Genomic DNA, 19,650 nt, shown 5'->3' with positions numbered 1-19,650 from the left:
TGTTTTGCTCACAAGTGTCTCCCAAGTGCTTAGAACAGTCGCTGGCACATTGTAGGTAATACTTTGTGAGTGAATGAATGAATGATGTAATGAAAAGATAAGCATCTTTGTCAATGCTTAGAAACATCTGTTTTATATAACTTTTTCTAATGTCAACTACTGATTACATCTCCTTGTATCAAAGTTAATAATTTTAAAATGATTTTGATTATTTAACAAGTAGAAATACAATCAGTGACAATTATGAATTGAAACATTGAACAACCCAATTACCTTTTCTTATGGGTCACGATGAAATATCCCTTCGTCATATCAAAAACTTTACTCTCTACCATACATACCACAAAAGCTTCTTAATAGAGCATCAGTGTACATCACACCTCTGTGTGGAATCTCTGGGAAAGAGGTGCTGTCTCTTGTCTCATATCTACTTAACCACTTTTCTTTCTGGAATGCCCTTTCTGCTCCTCACTATTTAGCAAGCTCCTGTAGATGTGTTAAGGTCCAGCTTAGTAACTACCTCCTAATGCCTTGCTTGACCACTGTAACCTAAAAATTGAAAGCTCAATGTGATCATTTTGGAAGATGATTGGTAAATTCTCAAGCTACAATGTCTTCTTTAAAAGAAAAATGTAAACAAGAAGGAACAGAAGTAACAATAAAAAATAAAAATGAATTGGTTTCTAAAGTGGATTGAAAAGACTATAATAATAATAATAATAAAAAAATCCAGTAATTCTATTTCAAACTAAAATATCTAGTGTTACAGAGAAAGAACAAAATCCTAACCATGATATCCCTTTTTCTTAAATATCCAGAAAGGTCTTATGTTTATTGAAATATTTTTAAGTTTGGTAAATAATTACTACTTAAAATTTTGGGAGATAAGACCTGGTCCAATAACATGAAGCATATACACAAAGATAGTATGACAAGCATTTCTTAGTCTTCAACTTATGTAATATTTTTTATTATTCACAATGGGGCCTCAGCATTCAAGAATTAAATATGTAATACCAAATGTAGGAAACTGACAAGCAATTCAATGAATAACTGAAATAAAGATGCTCCATATGAAATAAAAATTCTAAAGAGTTAAGGGAGATTGTTCCTGAGTAGACTTTCAACATTATTTTTTGAAGAATATTATGTTTACACAAATATATAAAAAAAAGACTATTAAAAATAAGTTTAATTTTAAGCAAATATTTTGACATCATTCCTTTTAAATGGTAGATCATACAAGTCACATAAAAGTCTGTAGGTAAAAGGAATGTAAAAGGTTTCATTTTAATCATTTTGAAAAAATTAGGGTGTGTTTTTTATTTTACCAATGTGCTACACTAATTAAAGCAAGACTACACACCTGTGTGATACCCACAAAGAACATCACTGGTAAAATTTTTAATCTGTTTCCATGGTCAATTTCCATTACTCCTTCTGATAATCGTAAACGAATATCTCAAAGGTATCATATTTTAGTGCCACACGACAAGTAGAATTTATGGAAAAATTGACCTATGGCGCCTTTATTTATATTCATTTTCACTCCTAAAAAAATAAACTTGAATCATCTATATAGTACAAATAAAACTAAAGAACTAATGCTATTTGGGAAACATAGCAACTGTCAAAAGCTTTCCTTTTTTTTTTTTTTTTTTTTTTTTTAAAATCCTTTTAACCTAAATATATGAATTCAAAGTTAACTGGGAAACTATGACATCTATATTAGAATACATAATTTGTATTAACATGTACTCTATTCCTTCCATACATTTTTGCACAATAGCACAAAATTACAAAGCAAATTTAATATTTTGAACATTTGAAAGGAAAAACATGTTTTCAAATACAGTTGTACTAGTAGATTCCTGGTCTCCTTTAGAAAACAAATTCAAGAATTCATTATCCTGAGTCTCTTCAAGGCCACTCGATGTTGTGTGGTAATATCTTTAATTACATTTCCTCAAGACTTCTTCTAATAGCTTCTTCTAATTCCACATCTGCATTAAAAAACATATAGAATTTTAATACTTAGGGCAAAAAACTAGTCAACATGTATTTTATGTAAGTTTCAACTACATTCTCAAAATGGAAAAACTTAGAATAACTTGGAAGTTTCCCTATCAAAAAATTTGAATATTCTGAAATATGAGAATCTGGATATGATCTCAAATTGAAATATATATGAACTTAATGTGCTAAGGAACTTGCAAGTTATTTCCATTTAGGGATGTAGAAAATCAACAAACTCTCAGAATAACTGATAGGTAATTCTTTCAACATTCAAAAAAAAGTCTGTTATCATTTATTTCCTAAAAGACTTAAGGTGGTACATATAAGTCTTGAAATAGAAACAAAAAAGCAACATCATGAAATGACAAATTGCACAGGCTATTACAAAGTTAATTTTTATTTGCCAATTACACCTCAATAAAGCTGGGGGAGGGAATTTAGCTTTAAGCTTTCTAGCATGTAAGGCAAAGAGTGAAACTCGTGGCTATATAATGTCATTTAAGAAGGATATAAAATATACATATATGCAACTCATTTAACAAATATTTATAGAATGCCCACTATATACCAGGAACAGGAATACAATACTGAACAACACAGACATTACTGGGTTCACAGGTCTTTCTCCATCTCCTCCTGGGAATTATGCTTAAAATCCAGGAGAGTGGAATTAGGTATCGATTTCTTGGCTTTCACTAGCTTTTCACACTAGATTTATCTCATCTGGTCTGCAGTCTCTCTGAGCCTACATGGTTTATAGGCAACAGTGATCCCTCTAAGATGCAGCTGCATCTTTCTTTGAGCAGGGGGCACTTAGCATTATGTTATTCAACATAACACTAGAGTTTGGTTCCGTCAAAAGACAGAGTTTGGGTCTGTCAGAGAAGCTAGAAAGTGGGGGAGGTGGGTTGGGAAAGAAGAAGGGGATCCCAGCAGTGATTTTTAAAATACTACAAGCTAGTATAAATTGTGTATTAAAGCTACCTTCCACCGTCAGTGAGTTCCCCTAAAATGAACTCAAAGGGATGAGGAAATGCAAAGAAAAGCCAAGACACTCCTAGCAAAGAAGAGCAAGGTGACAAGACCTGTACAAGATATGAAAACTTATTATAAACTTACGGTAATTAATAATGTGGTACTTATGCAAGAATAGATAAATAGCTTAGAAACAGACTCATACCTATATGGATACTTGATTTATGACAAAGGTAGGAATGCAGAGTGGTGGGTCACTGTTTTATTCTTAGAGGCCTTTATTGTGTGTTTTTTCCCTCTTGTTAAATTGTAAGATTCTTAATGGTAGAACCCTTTTCTATTGTCTATCTTTCTAAAATTTTACCATAATATTTTAAACATTTTAATTGACATGTAATTGTATATATTTATGGGGTACAGTGTGATATTTGGGTACATGTACATAATGTGTAATGATCAAATCAGGTAATTAGCATATCCATCACTTCAAAGACTTGTCATTTCTTTGTGTTGGAAACATTTAAAATCCTTTCTTCTAGCTATTTGAGATTATACAATAAATAGTTAACTGTAGTCACTATACAGTGCTACAGAACACTAGAACATAATTCCTCCAATCTATCGGTAATTTTGTTATCTATTGAAGAGGGTCTTTTTAATAAATGGTGGTAGGTCAACTGATAGGACATATGAAAAAAAAAAAATTTTACCACTACCTTAAGGAACTCATAAAAATAAATTTCAGATCAAATTGTGAAAGGCAATACAAACAAAAAAAAAGCTTCTAGGAGAAAATATAGGGTAATATCTTTATGATCTTAGTGTAGGGAAAGATTTATTAAAAAGGATTCACCAAAAAGGCAAGTGACAGACTGGGGGAAAATATTTGTAATACATGGAACTTTTACCCAGAAATCTCTGAAAGATTTTCAACCCAGAAAAATCAATAACAGGCAATCCAATAAAAAAGTCAAGAATTTGAAAAGGCATTCACAAAAGATTATGTTTAAATGGCCAATAAACATTACTCATCAGAAAAATGTAAATTAAAACCACAAAAAAATACCAGTATATATCCATCAGACTAGCTAAAATTAAAAGACTGAATATTTTCAATGATCAGTGAGGATATAGATCACTGGGAACTCATATACACTACTGGAATGAAGTTGGCATAACCACTTTGGAAAAACAGTTTGGCTCTGTACTCAAGCTGAACATAAGCAATTCCACTCCTAGGTATATATTCCCAGAAATGTGGATATACGTGCCTCAAGAGACATGTATGAGAATGTTCATAGTAAAATTATTTGTAATAGCCAAAAGTGTACACAAACCAAATGTCTGTAAGTAAAGAATAGGAGGAACAGAATATTATACAGGTACTGGACATAAACCAAATCCACATGCTGAAACACAAAAGAATCTCTAAAACAATGTTGACTAAAGGAAACCAGACACAAAAACATACATCCCATTCCTGTGCTGTCCAATATGATGGACACTGACTCTACATGTCTATACTACATTTAATTAGTTAAAATTAAATTTAAAATTCAGTTCCTCAGTCAAGCCACATAGATGCAATTATAAACTACTTCAAGGTACTGGAGAACAACAAAAAGCAAGTATAAACAGGTCAGAAGCTGACCCTTAAAAGAAGTAAACTGAAAAGGGTTAAATTTACAGTTCTGATTTTTTGCCTTGGGATATTTTCCTAGCCTTGTGGAAGAAGATGGCTATAAACTTCACTGAGAAAGCCAAACTCTTACTGGCTTGAGGAATCAAAACATAGAGTTTGGATCTGTCAGAGATGCTGGAAAGGGGGGCATGTGGGGTGGGGAAGAAGAGGGGGATCACAGCAGAAATAAGAATACAACAGAAGGGTGGATCCCCCAAATCTATAAATACTTGGTTGACCTGAACTATATGTACACAGGAAAGGATTCAAGATTCTCAGTGAAACACAACAGCTGGAAAGTTGAAGGATGTTAGCAATTTTGGCTGTTGCCTGCTGTGTGGGAGGCAGGGTTTAGAGTTTGGGGTTTGGAGTTTGAATCTAGCAAGTTAACTGCCTGCAAGGGAAGAAAAAAAACCAAAAACGACCAACATTCTTCAAATGAAGAAAATGGAATCAACAGAATTCTGTAATGTATATCCACAACATTCAGTATACATCAAAAAATCACTTGACTTGCAAAGGGTTTAACCAATTTAAGCAAAAGTTGAGCAAATTAAACCCAAAATCCAAGGAAGAAAATAAAGAAAAGGGAAGAAATCAATGAAATTGAAAATAGACTAAAAACAGACAAAATTGTCAAAGCCAAAAAAATTCATTATTTGAAAAGACCAAATAAATTGATAAACTCCTAGTCAGACTGATCAAGAAAAAGAGAAAAGAAAAATTACCAGTATTAGGATCAAATGAGGAGATATCACCTTAGATCATACAGAAATAAAAAATATAATGATGGAATATTATTATGAACAACTTTACAATGGTACATTTGAAAATTTACATAAAATGGACAAATATCTTGAAAAACACAGTTCCCTAAACTGACACAAAATGAAACTGAAAATCTGGATATCTATAGAGAAATATGAAAGAAAGTGAAGTTACAGTTCACCTTAGAACAATGCAGGGGTTAGAGGCACCAACCGCCATGCAGTCAAAAACCCACATATAACTTTTGACTCCCCAAAACTTAACTACTACTTAAGTATGCTGCATGTTCACCACCCCAGCCCTGGCTTGTGGTGCCACACTGCTTGCTAGGTAGGCTATTAACCACTTGGTTAGGCATGGCATGCATTCATGACATGCCTAATCCAAAATTCTCCAATATGTTACTGAAAAAAATCTGTGTATAAGTGGACCCACATAGTTTGTTCAAGGGCTTGCTGTATTATCAAAACACTTCCCAGAAAGAAAACTCCAGACTTAGATGGTTTGACCAGTGAATTTTATGAAACATTTAACGAAGAAATAAAAATGAGTCTTGGAGTAAATTCAACAAAATGGCAGAGTAGGCAGTGCCAAACACCCAGAACTCCACAGAAACACTGAAATACAAGCAGAAACCATCAGAAACAACTTTGTCAAAATTCTAGAAAACAATCAAATATTTATAGCAACTAAGGAACACTGAATCAAAATTTTGAAAAAAAACAGGCAACATAAAAACAGTAGGAAAGCTTTACATGCCCTTTCCTCACCACCTCCCCAATACTGCCATATTCTTGCAGACAGCATCCCATGTTCCCAGTATGGGACTCTGCCTGGGCCCTAGTTTCAGAGGGAACAGAGCAGACCTTACTAACAAATTCTTGTGTTTGTTCTAACCTGTCTGGGGGCTACCTGAAGGACTGACACAAGGCATTCATCTATGTCTTGCCTAACCCAGAGCCCACTCAGGGCATAAAAGTGACATGCATTGCTGGTAAGCACTGTAAGACAAACCAAAAACCCACAGCAGCCTTGGGCAAAAGGTTTATGTTTAGACATACAATAGACCTCCAAAAGCCTGGGAGGAAAAGCCAGTAAGAGAATTTATTTGGAAAGTTAGGGCACAGAGCCATGCATACGCCCAGAATAAGATGCATGCTCAGGAAAGACCTGAAAAGACCCTAAGCTCTCACCACTGGCTGATCTGTAGGCATAGTGCAAGCCTGGCTAAATGTTGAAGAAGGGCCCCAGCACAGAGCCAATCTGCAAAGACTAGAAGAGGTGCTTTTTGCTTGTTTTTAGTTCCTGGATTTAAGGGAATCTCTGTCAAAACACTAGATGAACACAAGCTAAAGAAACAGACTTCAGTGACCACACACAAGTAATCAAGTTATTGCAAAAACATTTTTGAAAAGTAAGTAATTAAATGGACAACTGTAGCATTCAATCAAGAACAGCAAATCCTAGGGAAGAGGTAAAACCTGATTTCTGGAGGTACCACATTATAATATTTAAATATCCAGTTTTTAACAACAAAAATAAAAACACAAAGAATACAAACAGGAAAGTATGGTCCATTAAAAATTCAAAGGAAAAAAATGGAGTGAAACTGTCCCTGAGGAAGCCTACACATTGGAATTATTAGACAAAGACTTTAAGCCAACTGTCTTACATGTGTTCAAAGAGCTGAAAGAAACCAGAACAAAAAACTAAAGAAAACCAGAAAAACAACATTTGAACAAAATGAAAATGTCAATAAAGAACGGAAACTACAAAAGTCCACCACATGGACTCTTAGAAACTCTGGAGCTTAAAAGTATAATAAGTAAAATGAAAAATTCACTAGAGGAGTTTAACAAATCTGAGCACATGTAAGAAAGAATCAGCAAACTTGAAAATAGAACAATTTAAATTATCCAGCATGAGGAACAGAAAGAAAAAATAAAGAAAAGTAAATACAGTCTAAAGAACCTGGCAATATATGCATTATGGGAATCTCAAGAGAAATGAGACAAAGGCAGAAATATCTGAAGAAATAATGGCAAAAAAGTCCCAGATTTGATGAAAGATGTGAATCTACACATGCAAACAGCACAATGAACTCCAAGTAGGATAAACTCAAAAGTTACACACTGAAACACATTATAGTCAAACAGTCAAAAGTAAAAGACAATGAAAGCAGCAAGAGAGAAGTAACTCATTTCATACAAGAGATCCTCAATAAGATTAATAGCTGATTTCTCATCAAAAACCACGGAAGCCAGAAGGCAGTGGGAAGACATATTTAAAGTTCCGAAAGAAAAAAAAAAAACACCTGTAAACCAAGAATTCTATATCTGGCAATAGTAGTCATCAAGAATGAAGAAGAAATTAAGACATTCCCAGATAAAAGCTAAAGGAGCTCGTTACTAGTAAATCTGCCCTATAAGAAATACTAAAGGGAATCCTTCAGATTGAAATTAAAGGACATTAGACAGTAACTTGAAACCATATGAAGTGGACTTGAAGGAAGTCTGTCTTTGTTTTTCTATTCTGTGGCTAAGTCTATGTTCCTCTTACTCTCTTTCTTTCTGCCTTAATTTCACTCTCTTTGAGAGAGGTAATTAGGCAGAATAAGAAAGAACCCAGTAATAGGAGTTAGAAGACCAATATATAAATGGTGTCCCAATCATTTTCAAGCTGTGAATGTGAAGTCAAATTATTTAATGTTTAGAAGCCTCTGTATTTTACATAAAATGAAGAGAATATTCTGACTCTCACAAATTATTAAGATTAAGAGCAATTTTAAAAGTATTAGTAGTTTACTACCCAAAGTGATATACAAATTCAATGCAATCCCCATCAAAATTCCAAAGACATTTTTCTCAGAAATGGAAAAAACTATCCAGACATTTATATGGAACAATAAAAGACCACGCATAGCCAAAGCAATGCTGAGCAAAAAAAATAAAGCTGGAGGCATAACACTACCTGACTTTAAGCTATACTACAAAGCTATAATAACCAAAACAGTATGGTACTGGCATAAAAACAGACACACTGACCAATGGAATAGAATAGAGAATCCAGAAATCAACCCACACACTTACTGCCAGCTGATCTTTGACAAAGGCACCAAGCCTATTCACTGGGGAAGGGACTGCCTCTTCAGCAAATGGTGCTGGGATAACTGGATATCCATATGCAGGAGAACGAAACTAGATCCATACCTCTCACGGTATACTAAAATCAACTCAAAATGGATTAAGGATTTAAATATACACCCTGAAACAATAAAACTTCTTAAAGAAAACATAGGAGAAACACTTCAGGAAATAGGACTGGGCACAGACTTCATGAATATGACCCCAAAAGCACGGGCAACCAAAGGAAAAATAAACAAATGGGATTATATCAAACTAAAAAGCTTCTGCACAGCAAAAGAAACAATTAACAGAGTTAAAAGACAACCAACAGCGTGGGAGAAAATATTTGCAAAATATACATCTGACAAAGGATTAATATCCAGAATATATAAGGAACTCAAACAACTTTACAAGAAGAAAACAAGCAACCCAATTAAAAAATGGGCAAAAGAGCTAAGTAGGCATTTCTCTAAGGAAGATATACAAATGGCCAACAGACATATGAAAAAATGCTCAACATCACTCAGCATCCGGGAAATGCAAATCAAAACCACACTGAGATACCATCTAACCCCAGTTAGGATGGCTAAAATCCAAAAGACCCTGAATGATAAATGCTGGCGAGGTTGCGGAGAAAAAGGAACTCTCATACATTGTTGGTGGGACTGCAAAATGGTGCAGCCTCTATGGAAAATGGTATGGAGGCTCCTCAAACAATTGTAGATAGATCTACCACACGACCCAGCTATCCCACTGTTGGGAATATACCCAGAGGAATGGAAATCATCAAGTCGAAGGTATACCTGTTCCCCAATGTTCATCGCAGCACTCTTTACAATAGCCAAGAGTTGGAACCAGCCCAAATGTCCATCATCAGATGAGTGGATACGGAAAATGTGGTACATCTACACAATGGAATACTACTCAGCTATAAAAACGAATGAAATACTGCCATTTGCAACAACATGGATGGACCTCGAGAGAATTTTATTAAGTGAAACAAGTCAGGAACAGAAAGAGAAATACCACATGTTCTCACTTATTGGTGGGAGCTAAAAATTAATATATAAATTCACACACACACACACACAAAAACTGGGGGTGGGAGGAAGAAGATATAACAACTACAATTACTTGAAGTTGATATGACAAGCAAACAGAAAGGACATTGTTGGGGGGGAGGGGGCGAGGGAGGGGGGAGGGAGGTTTTGGTGATGGGGAGCAATAATCAGCCACAATGTATATCATATCGACAAAATAAAATTTAAAAAAAAAAAAAAAAAAAAAGGAATATATAAACAAGGTAGTATACCTTAAACGTGTTTTTATATTTCATTCTCTACAATTAGAAAATTTTGTTCTGAATTATTTACTGGCTTAGTTTTGTAGTTTTTTAATTTTAATTTTTAAAATTGTGGTAAAATATACAGAAATGTACCATTCTAGTCACTTGTAAATACACATTTCAGTGGCATTAAGTACAAAAAAAAAAAAAGTATTAGTAGTTTGTTTATAAACATTAACTAAATTTTAAAAATGAACACTCTAGTCCCTCATCCTTTCTTTAAACTAGCTACAATATGAAGCTTTAGTATTTATATTATATTGTAATATAAATAAATATTAAGTACGCATACCCCCAGAATAGGCATTACATGAAGGTAATAGTTAATAACGATAATAATGATGATCATATTCACAATAACAGCAGTAGAAACCAATGCATATACTGCTTACCATGTGCCATGTTATTCTAGTAAGGTAAGTACACCAGTATTCCCATTTTTAAGTGAGGAAACTGAAGCGTAGTGAAGTTAAGTGACTTGCTCAATATTATTTTTAACTTAGGCAGTCTGATTCCAAAGTCTGCACTCTTCACCACCACATTATACAGCCTCTACTTCCCCTGTTTAGTATATAAAATAGGATTGTTATGATTGGCCTGGGTGAGTGAAGTCTGATATTGGTCTCTGGAGAACAACAAAGAATGAGACAAATCACTGTGGGGGGTAGGGAGAGGTGAGAGAAGCTAGCCTTCCTCCAAGGCAAAAAGCCATGAACAAATTTATCCTGCCTTTTGCCACCATTTGTCAGGCATGTACAGTGCTGTGTTGGAAAGGAAACAAATGAGAAGAGATGTGAGAAGTTATTTAAATTTTTATGAGTTTTGCTATCAGGTCTGGACTAGAAGATTATTTTTCTTCCATGGTGCAGGGTCAACAAAATCACTCAATGTTCTCCCAGCCAAATGGCCTCTGTCTTAATTTCCCTTATCCAGTTATAGAGAGATGGGTGCCGTTCGCTCCAACATGTTTTAAGTTTGTAATAAGTTTATTCATTCAACAAGTGATCATTTATTGCCAAACACTGTGCTAAGTGCTGCTTAAATAAAGATAAATAAAACACGATTCTACTCCTTGAGGAGCTCACAATCCACTGGAAATGAAAGATGTAGACAGAAATATTTTAAATTTGGTTGGTACAGTGGGAGCTTAGAAGAGGTAGTGGTTAGCTCTGTCTAAAGATAGAAAATCTAGAATAGACACTGACCATGCAAAATTGCCTACAAAAATTGTAATTCTATATGGTTCAACCTAAGAGATGACATTTGAGCTAGTTCTTGTTGCGTGAAGAGGAGGGGAAAAAAGAAGGGTATTAGAGGAAAGTGCAGAGGATACCATAGTCCTTAACTTACATGGAACACTAAAAACTTCTCATACTTCCTTTATATTTAAATAAAACACACACCTCTTTAATTTTTCTTGGAGTTAGACCATTATATCGCTATATGTAACTAATTAAAAGTTCAAAGTATCTTTTCTTGAATCTTTTAGCAGTAATTTTTTCCAAACTAAAAAAATCACAAAAGTAAAATCTCAATCTCCAAATCATAAAATGCATTGCATAGACAACAAAATGGTAGAAATTCTGGCATACACAGTTACACACATCTCACATTTTCTGAGTTAGCTAGCAGCCCATGAAAATGTGAAGGTTTCCAAAGTATGGTTATTTAAAAGTTATAATTTTACCTGGCATTTTCCATGGGATTGGTCGTGGGGTGGCAAATAAAGGTTGCAAAATCTGATCTCCTTAGATGTTTAGTGGTGTTTATCATTTAGTATCCTTGATAAACACTGGCAATTTTTGTTTAAAACTAAAAAAAGATGTTTCATTTGTTTCATTCATCATTATGTGGCTGCTAAAGCATTCAGCTAGACATTGAAAGACCATGTTGGGAAAACAAGTTTGTCAAAAAACTTGCAGATAATCAGGCTGTAGATTTACTGCCAACTTTTTTTTAACCCATGAATTTTGGCTATAAGAGAGGAACATTAGTTTGGACGAATCAATTCCATGCCAGACTCAAATTCCCAAACTCCTTTTACAGCCAAAGTTCTAGTACGCTCTTAAACTAATTGCATGTAGGAGCAATCAGGCAAATGCACAGAAAACAAATCAGCTGGGCCATTTTGTCTGTGTGTGTTTTTAGCCACATTTCCTTCTCTACTTTCAAGCCTCCACATTCTCCAACAACAAATACTATCTTGAAATGAATGTAAAGAATCCTACTATTTTCCTTTAATGTCAAAGATGCTAAAAGTATACTTTCAGCTTCTTCAGTGAAGCTCAGACTATTTTCTAAGATCCATTATCTCACCCCCCATCCCCATTATTAAAAAGTACAGTCCATTTCGGAAAAACAAAAGTAAAAAATAGCTGCATGACACAACCAAATAGTGGTACAGCCAGTGAATGATTTGATGCGAAGTGACACAAAAAGTTATCGTTAACCTATGGAAGGAGATAGCTTTTCCTTTAAGAAGATGAAAAAAGAATTTTAATTTATAGAAATAGTCCATTAGTATTTAGGTATAAGTGCTTGCTTTTCAGAGTTCCAATGCATATCTTTTAATACTCTTCATTTAATACTACTTGAAGTAAATAAAAATTAGAAAATCAAAGTCATCTCCTAACCCAGGGGTTAAATCTTTTTTTTCTGGAAAGGGTTAGAAAGATATTGTTTGTTTGTTTATTTATGGGGAGGGGAGATCCTGCCTCACACCCACTCAACCTTGCTATTGTAGTACAAAAGCAACAGCACATACTTAAATAAGAGTGTGGCTGTGTTCCTAAAACTTTATTAACAAAACCAGGTGGCGGACTGGATTTGGCCACAGGTCACAACTGGCTGACCCCTGTTCTAGCCTTCTAAACTAGCATTACCCCTAAATCATCTTACATGAGAAAATGTAAGCTATCCTTTAAATTGAGAAAACTTTTTTTTTTTTTTTTTTTTAACTTTGGGGTAGGAGAGAGTTGGGGAGGTTGAAGGGGTGACAGAGGAGGAAATAAAAATATGGATACACACAATAAGTTCAACTTTCAAGAGTAGAGAATAGAACTGTGGTTACCATAGGTGAGAAAGAAGTGGAGGTGGGGGGAACAAAGCAGGAATTGATAAAGGGCCATGAAAAATGATTACATTGTATATGCTGAATATACTAATTATCCTGATTTGAGCATCACATATTGCACACAGGTATTGATATTCAACTCTGTACCCCTAGATATGTACAGTCAACTATGTTTCAATAAAATAAAATAAAATTAAAATTAAAATACAGATCAGTCAAGTAGGGAAAGGATTAACTCTATTAGGTTACCTTCTGTGGATTTGAATTCTTCTCCTGCTGAAGTACTTTTTCCACCCACATTATCATCACTGTCACATTCTGTAAGGAAGAATTAGTAAATGCAAATGTATTCTGAAAAAGTTACTGTGCTATAATTTATGTATTCTCAAACAATATTATTTTCAATGACTTCTCTCATACTCAAGCTTACTGATTACAATTCATTACTGTTACACCACTTTCCCAATAGGTGGGTTTTTATTTAAATGCTTATCAAATAATATTTAAAATGGTGACAGATTAAATTCTTCTATATTTTGAGAATCATATGTATTCATTTCTATACAGATAACACCATAGGTTCTAATTAGCAATGCCTCTGCATGGCACAAATTCACTTACCTGATGTCTTACATGCTTTCGTAATAAGAGACTGGAGGCTTTACAAAATGACAAGACCAGGTATTGCAAAACTTACTTAAAATTCAAACCACGGTACTGACAGTGACCTAATCTTTGGTTTATCATTTTAACTACATTTAAATCGATATACAATTATATATATAAAAAGATATGTATCTATATATGATATATATATATCATAGTAACTAAATCGGGGTTTATATAACTGAATAGAAATCATATGGACATATTTGCTTTGGTGCAAACATGTAAATAACTTAAAGTATACATTAAAAATTAAAGATTTAAAATTGTCTATAAGTGATAAACCACTATATTTCACTATATTCCTTTGCTGCTGAAATTTATTACAAGTCATCTTTTGCCATTCATTCCTGCAAAATACTTCAAATATTTCAAACAATGTTTTAGAGAAGTAAAACATTACATTTACAGTTTGAAGAACAAAATTAAGCCTCTAAATATTAAGAACAAAGAGAAAATACCCAGAGGTTTCTGTTATTTCAACTTAAAGTCAAGATTAGTCAAAAGCAGCATGTCATAACTGATCCAAACAATTCATCATTGCATGCTGGGCCTAAGGCAAAACTGTAGGTTTGAATCAGAAGGATTAGCCTGACACTAATGTGCAAAACTATAAAAGGTTTCTTTTGTCTTGATCAACCCCACCTGTAGAACAGAGAAAATCATAAATATTCTTTCCTATTTTCAATATCTTTACATAGAATTAATTGTATCATATGTAATATTTTTAGGATAGTGCCCAAAGCAACAACCTATAATCTCATTAACAGGCTGAAGAAACAACAGGCAGATTGACATTTAGAATTAATTTCAACAATTATTTCCTGTAATGCTTATTTCTTAGGCCATGTTGCTGCTTCAATCATCTGCACTTTCACAGCACGTGTAAATCTTCATGTTCAATTTTTAAATGGTTTTAAAAATCTGTCTATAGACATCAACCATACTTAATACTTCCAACTCACTCATCCAAAAAGAAGCCACAACTAAATGGATACAACAGAGTCTTAGGCCAATAAACAAGACCATCTAAGGAGAGTGTTCAGATTCAACGAAAATTATCCTGTAGTAAAGTTTTTTTCATTATATTTCATTCTCAAGGGAACAGGTACTGGTCCAATAAGATGTTAACTTCTATGTACTCTGAAACATTTACACTGATTAGAGGAAAGGTGGAGGAAGCAAGGGGAGGGGGTTTCTAGTGAATTTCTTAGAAATTCCATGTTGCAGTACTCAAATAGCTCATTACCATGCTTGTAGTTCTTGTGCCAACATCTTGAGCAGCCTCTAAAGATGGCATTTATTGGTTTAATTATGAGACAAAAGATCCTAGGGAAATTACAATGTTAATCATTTTCCTTGGCTATGTCAAGCATATAATAAGTTTATTTTAAAAGCACCAAATTCACAACCAAATCATTTTACCTTATGACACACACACAAAAAGGTGCATCTTCCTGAATGTTATTTAAAAACAAAACAACTCATATTTGATATCTTCATATAAACTCTGCAATGTCATTAGACTACAGCAGAACGTCTCTCATTATCTTCATACTTCAAGGACATGGTTAGAGCCAATAATTCACACTATGTGGCTATCTCTACATTATAAAATCAGGTATTTGGTTCAATGAAAGCCTCACCCTTAGCAGGTGATACTAATGAAAAGAAAAGCACTTGCTCTGTGGCCACAGGTAGGTTATCTAATCTTTCTGGACCTATAAAATAGGGTAATCTAACATCCTACATTATAGTGTGCAAAAAGGATTTAAAAACATGTAGAAGTTCTTTAAACATGTTTAAACATCTTTAAACAGTACAAATATAAAAAGCAGCTAGCATGGTGGCTGGCGCCTAGTAGGTCCTCAATAAAGGTTAGTTAACCTTACTCCTCTTTAAAACTAAACATTTAAGTGACATTATATCTTCATCTCTGAAACATGAGGCTTGAGTGAGAATGAAGACATATTTGTGAATAAAATGTAAAAGGTCTAAAAGAGAAAGTCTACTTGGCTCCTCTGATTAGGATTACTAGAAAGAAAAAAATTTGTCTTAAACAACTATGTAACTTGGTAAGTTTTAAGAAAGCGAAGATGAATGCAATATAAAATAGAAGTGATGAAGGGTAAGGGGGCCAAGGGAGCCAATTAAGGACAGGTTAATAGATATTTTTAAATGTTTCCAAAAGGATTTATCAATATATCATAGCTGTAATCAAAATGTTGGTGCTGGAAACTTGATGCTTAGGAGAGAATTAACAGGGCAAAAACTGACACATTCAAACCTCAAACTTAATCTAAAGACTTACTTTGCTATAGGAGTAACTGATTCACCCTAACTAACCAAGTCAGAGACCTAAAAAAGTACTAATAGTAAAGCTACTTACCTTTCCCCTTGCCACCAAGCAAAAAGTAATGCCTTAGGGCTAAATGACTGACATCAATATAAGAAAACAGCAACTCTGGATATCTCTATTTTTACTGAGATAAGTACTTCCTGAAAAACTTCCAATTAACTGAAAAATTGCCAAAGACTGAATTCTCCAGGAATAAGACATCATATGATCACTGATTCTCATGACACTTTTCAAGAGATTCTTCCTGTTTATACACGAATCTCCAGTCTAATAAAAACCACTTTCTAGTCCTGGTAATGGTCAATTTCTGAAAAGTTAGAAAGAAAAAGGGCTTCAAACTTATATCACCTCTCTATGCTCTGGTGGAAATTTTTAAAATTTGTAAATCACCAGACTTCCTATATAACAATGATAAATATGACAGAACTTTTCACTGTATGTTACTTACAGTATAAACTTCTGTTATATCCTAAAGATGAGTTTTGTTTGTTGGTTGGTAACTAGGAGCACTGAGACCAAAAATCCCCTGAAATTGTATGTAATACTGTACATACATTTTTATTTGGGGGAAAGAGGGTATAAAAAGCTTTCATGAAATTCTCAAAAAGGTCCATTGATCCCTCACCCCCGAAATCACACTGCCTTAAGAAAATGTCAAATCTGAAGACAGGAACACCATGCTAAGCTATATGCAAGGAGTTATCGTGGCTTGTGGTAACCAAAATTACCTAAAGGCTAGCAAGAATTACATTATTAGTAGACACTGAGAGATTTTCTAAGTCCCAACACATATTAAATACTATTCCTTAACAGAAACTATCACTCTACTCATTCACAAAGCCATTTGTTAGGAAAGGTGACAGAATAAAGAGTTATCCAAGAAAGTGATTTTTCTTTGACTTCTTATCATAAAGTTCACTACCAGGCAATTTGATGCCTGTAAGTCTTCCATGAAGAAAAAATTTTGCCTCAAATCAGATAACTAAATCTGAATATACTCTGATCAGTATAACTTTTTTTGAATTTCAGAGTTACATAAGCATTATATAATTCATTAGATCCTTAAACCTAGATAGAGATAAAATCTCTTGATTTAAAGACTCAATACTTCTTTGGCCACTTAATTTTTTTTCATTACTTTCAAACGTAGTGGCTAGGAGTCATATTTTCTTTTTATGGTAGTAGTAATAAAAACAGCTACTATTTATTGACCATCTATAGTGCTTTATATGCTGTGATAGACACTTTACACACATCATTGATTCTTAGAACATATCTTATAGATATGAAAAAATGAGACTCAGAAAAAGTTAAGTAACCTGCCTGAAATCACACAGCTAGGAAGCAGCAAAGTTAGCATTAGAATCAAAGCCCATGCCCTTCTTTATCTGCACTGCATGATCTCTGCATTTCACAAAAATTCAGAATAAAGTATACATGTGCCTCCAAAGAGAAGCAAGTTCAAGGGAGTACTGAATATAAATGAGTGATTTTAAAAATACCTAAAGCATAAGAGGCATTCAGAAGGGGATGATTAGCAGAAATCAATAACCTATATCTTACCTCCAACCCTAATATACCCATGCAGACAGACCTACTCATAAGCAGCTATCATTCCACAAAGAACTGAAATAAAGGCAAACCTACAACAGGTTTCACATTCTAAATTATAACAGAAATGTTCCCAAAAGCACCAGCATAAAAGAAGGAAAAGGAGGTTGACATTGTGTGGCAAAGGTAAAAATTTAAGTTTAGAGGATTTTAAGTAGATACTGTTGAGGATTAGGGAAGGGATGGTAAAAGACTAGATGAAAAAGTTTTGTTTTTGTTTTTGTTTTTTAAAAAGGAAGCCAAAGATAGAAAAAGCAAGTGGATGAAAACAAAAATTACAGAATAGGAAGATAATATTCAGTACAAGGCATGACATAAATATGCAAAAGAGTTAATTTTCCTTTATAATCTTGTATCATTGCTCTGCTTTAAAGAGCACAGTAGGGCTAGTAGGATACTGATTCCTAACTTTGCAGAATTGAATAGATTCACTCTAATTAGTGATTAGAGCAAAATTCTTCAGAATAGGTTTTCAATCAAAATATGGTTCCAAATATAGTAAAAGAAAAAAATAGGAGGTAAGCAGAGTTGGAAAATTTAAAGGTACACAATTAAAAATGTTAAAAAGTAGCCACTATGTTTCATTGAGATCATTCATCAACATCTCCAAATCTTATTCATGGATTTGAATTATTAGAATATATAAAAATTAACTATTCTTTTATTCTCTTCTTCTACCCATATTTATTTCAGAAATTATAAAAAACAAAAAACAAAGTTCTGAATCCCTAGAATTACATCCTTTCTTAAATACTGGGAAGTGAAATTGGACATCAGCACTCCTTCCACGGAACAATCTCACAAAGGTAGAGAAAAAAGCACATGTCCCAGCAATAAGACAGGAGGTACTCATACCTACCTTCCAAGGACCTAAAGGCCTATCGGGGTTTCACTTTGTCACTGTCTACTTTTTATTCCCCTTAGAATTGCCATATTATTATTTATTGCTTTCTGGTTTTCACCTATAAGCTTTCTGAAAAACAGAACATACATTCGGAATTTCAGAAAGAGTAAAAATCTGAATTCTGAGCTTTTAAAATTGTAGTAAGTAACATATTTCAACCCTGGAGTATTTATTTTATATTCACAAATACAGATTTTATCTAATAGGTCAAAAAAAGTCTCCAGAAAATTATTCTGAATTCATCCTCCTTCTAAAATACTAAAGAATGAAAGTGAGATAAGGAAAAGATAAAATAGAAGTATAAGAGCATGATGGTTTAGTGAGCAGGCAATAGTTCACTAGTGGACAGTAGTTTATTGGTTTCTCTCAGCAGTGAAGTCTCCTCCTCTTGGGCGGTTTGCACTGAGTTTGCAACTGCGTACCTTTGGTGGTATCAGATATGCTATTTAACAAGGCACACATCATATCTCCCTCTAAGTGGTGAGGGTTTAGTATATGAGCTGGCCTCTGAGTCTTCTTAAATTGATTCTCCAGCTCCAGAAAACCTTGATCTCCTGAGAGGATGGTGAAAGGAATCTGCTTGGGTAGCTGTTCATCTAGACGGCCAGCCTAAGTTGGAACAAATGTCATAGGTTGATAAAAATCAGCATGAGTTTCAACACAAGTTATATCTGTTTCACAATGAACACATATAAAGGACAGTATATTAAGTTTGTTCCCTTCTTCCCACCAAAGTGGATATAAAGATGTCCTTCATAAATGAAATATATCACATTTAATCAAATATAAAATACCATCAATTATAAGATATTTTATGTGCCATTAAGGAAAAAACAAAAGCCAAAAAGGAGGTGCAATAGGAGGCCTCCACATAAAGCTGGAACACCAAAGAGCTACATGCTCAGTGTGAAGGTAAATAAGAAATAAATCTGACAAAGAGAAAAGGTAAGCAAGATAATTTGCATATTTCAATCTTGGCACTGGATAGAAGGAAAAAGAAATCTCTGTGGTTTAAACCATAACCAGCAGTCAACAAGTTTGCAGAGTAAATTCACATTACCAGTGTGACACATAAGCCCTCAAGCAGAGAATTTAATTTAAAGTAGGTCTCAGGTTGGTAGTTTCTC

The 19,650-nt window shown here is 33.9% G+C and overlaps 1 protein-coding gene across 1 annotated transcript in view; it reads right to left on the bottom strand.

The window, feature by feature from the left end:
- Positions 1-1,780: 1,780 nt before the first annotated feature.
- The window catches only part of ZNF451 (zinc finger protein 451), a 77,834-nt gene continuing 59,964 nt past the window's right edge, over positions 1,781-19,650 (bottom strand). The window contains exons 13-15 of the mRNA XM_063097050.1: positions 18,946-19,132; positions 13,233-13,301; positions 1,781-2,003 (exon numbers count right to left, since the gene is read on the bottom strand). Of these exons, the coding sequence (XP_062953120.1) occupies positions 1,957-2,003; positions 13,233-13,301; positions 18,946-19,132 (303 nt within the window). The 3' untranslated portion in view covers positions 1,781-1,956. The remainder of the gene's footprint in view (positions 2,004-13,232; positions 13,302-18,945; positions 19,133-19,650) is intronic.

Source organism: Cynocephalus volans, chromosome 5 (genome assembly GCF_027409185.1).
Source record: "Cynocephalus volans isolate mCynVol1 chromosome 5, mCynVol1.pri, whole genome shotgun sequence".
In the NCBI taxonomy this organism is placed as follows: Eukaryota; Metazoa; Chordata; class Mammalia; order Dermoptera; family Cynocephalidae; genus Cynocephalus; species Cynocephalus volans.
Note: the sequence above shows the minus strand (reverse complement) of the source record. Positions and strands in the feature narration are given on the sequence as shown.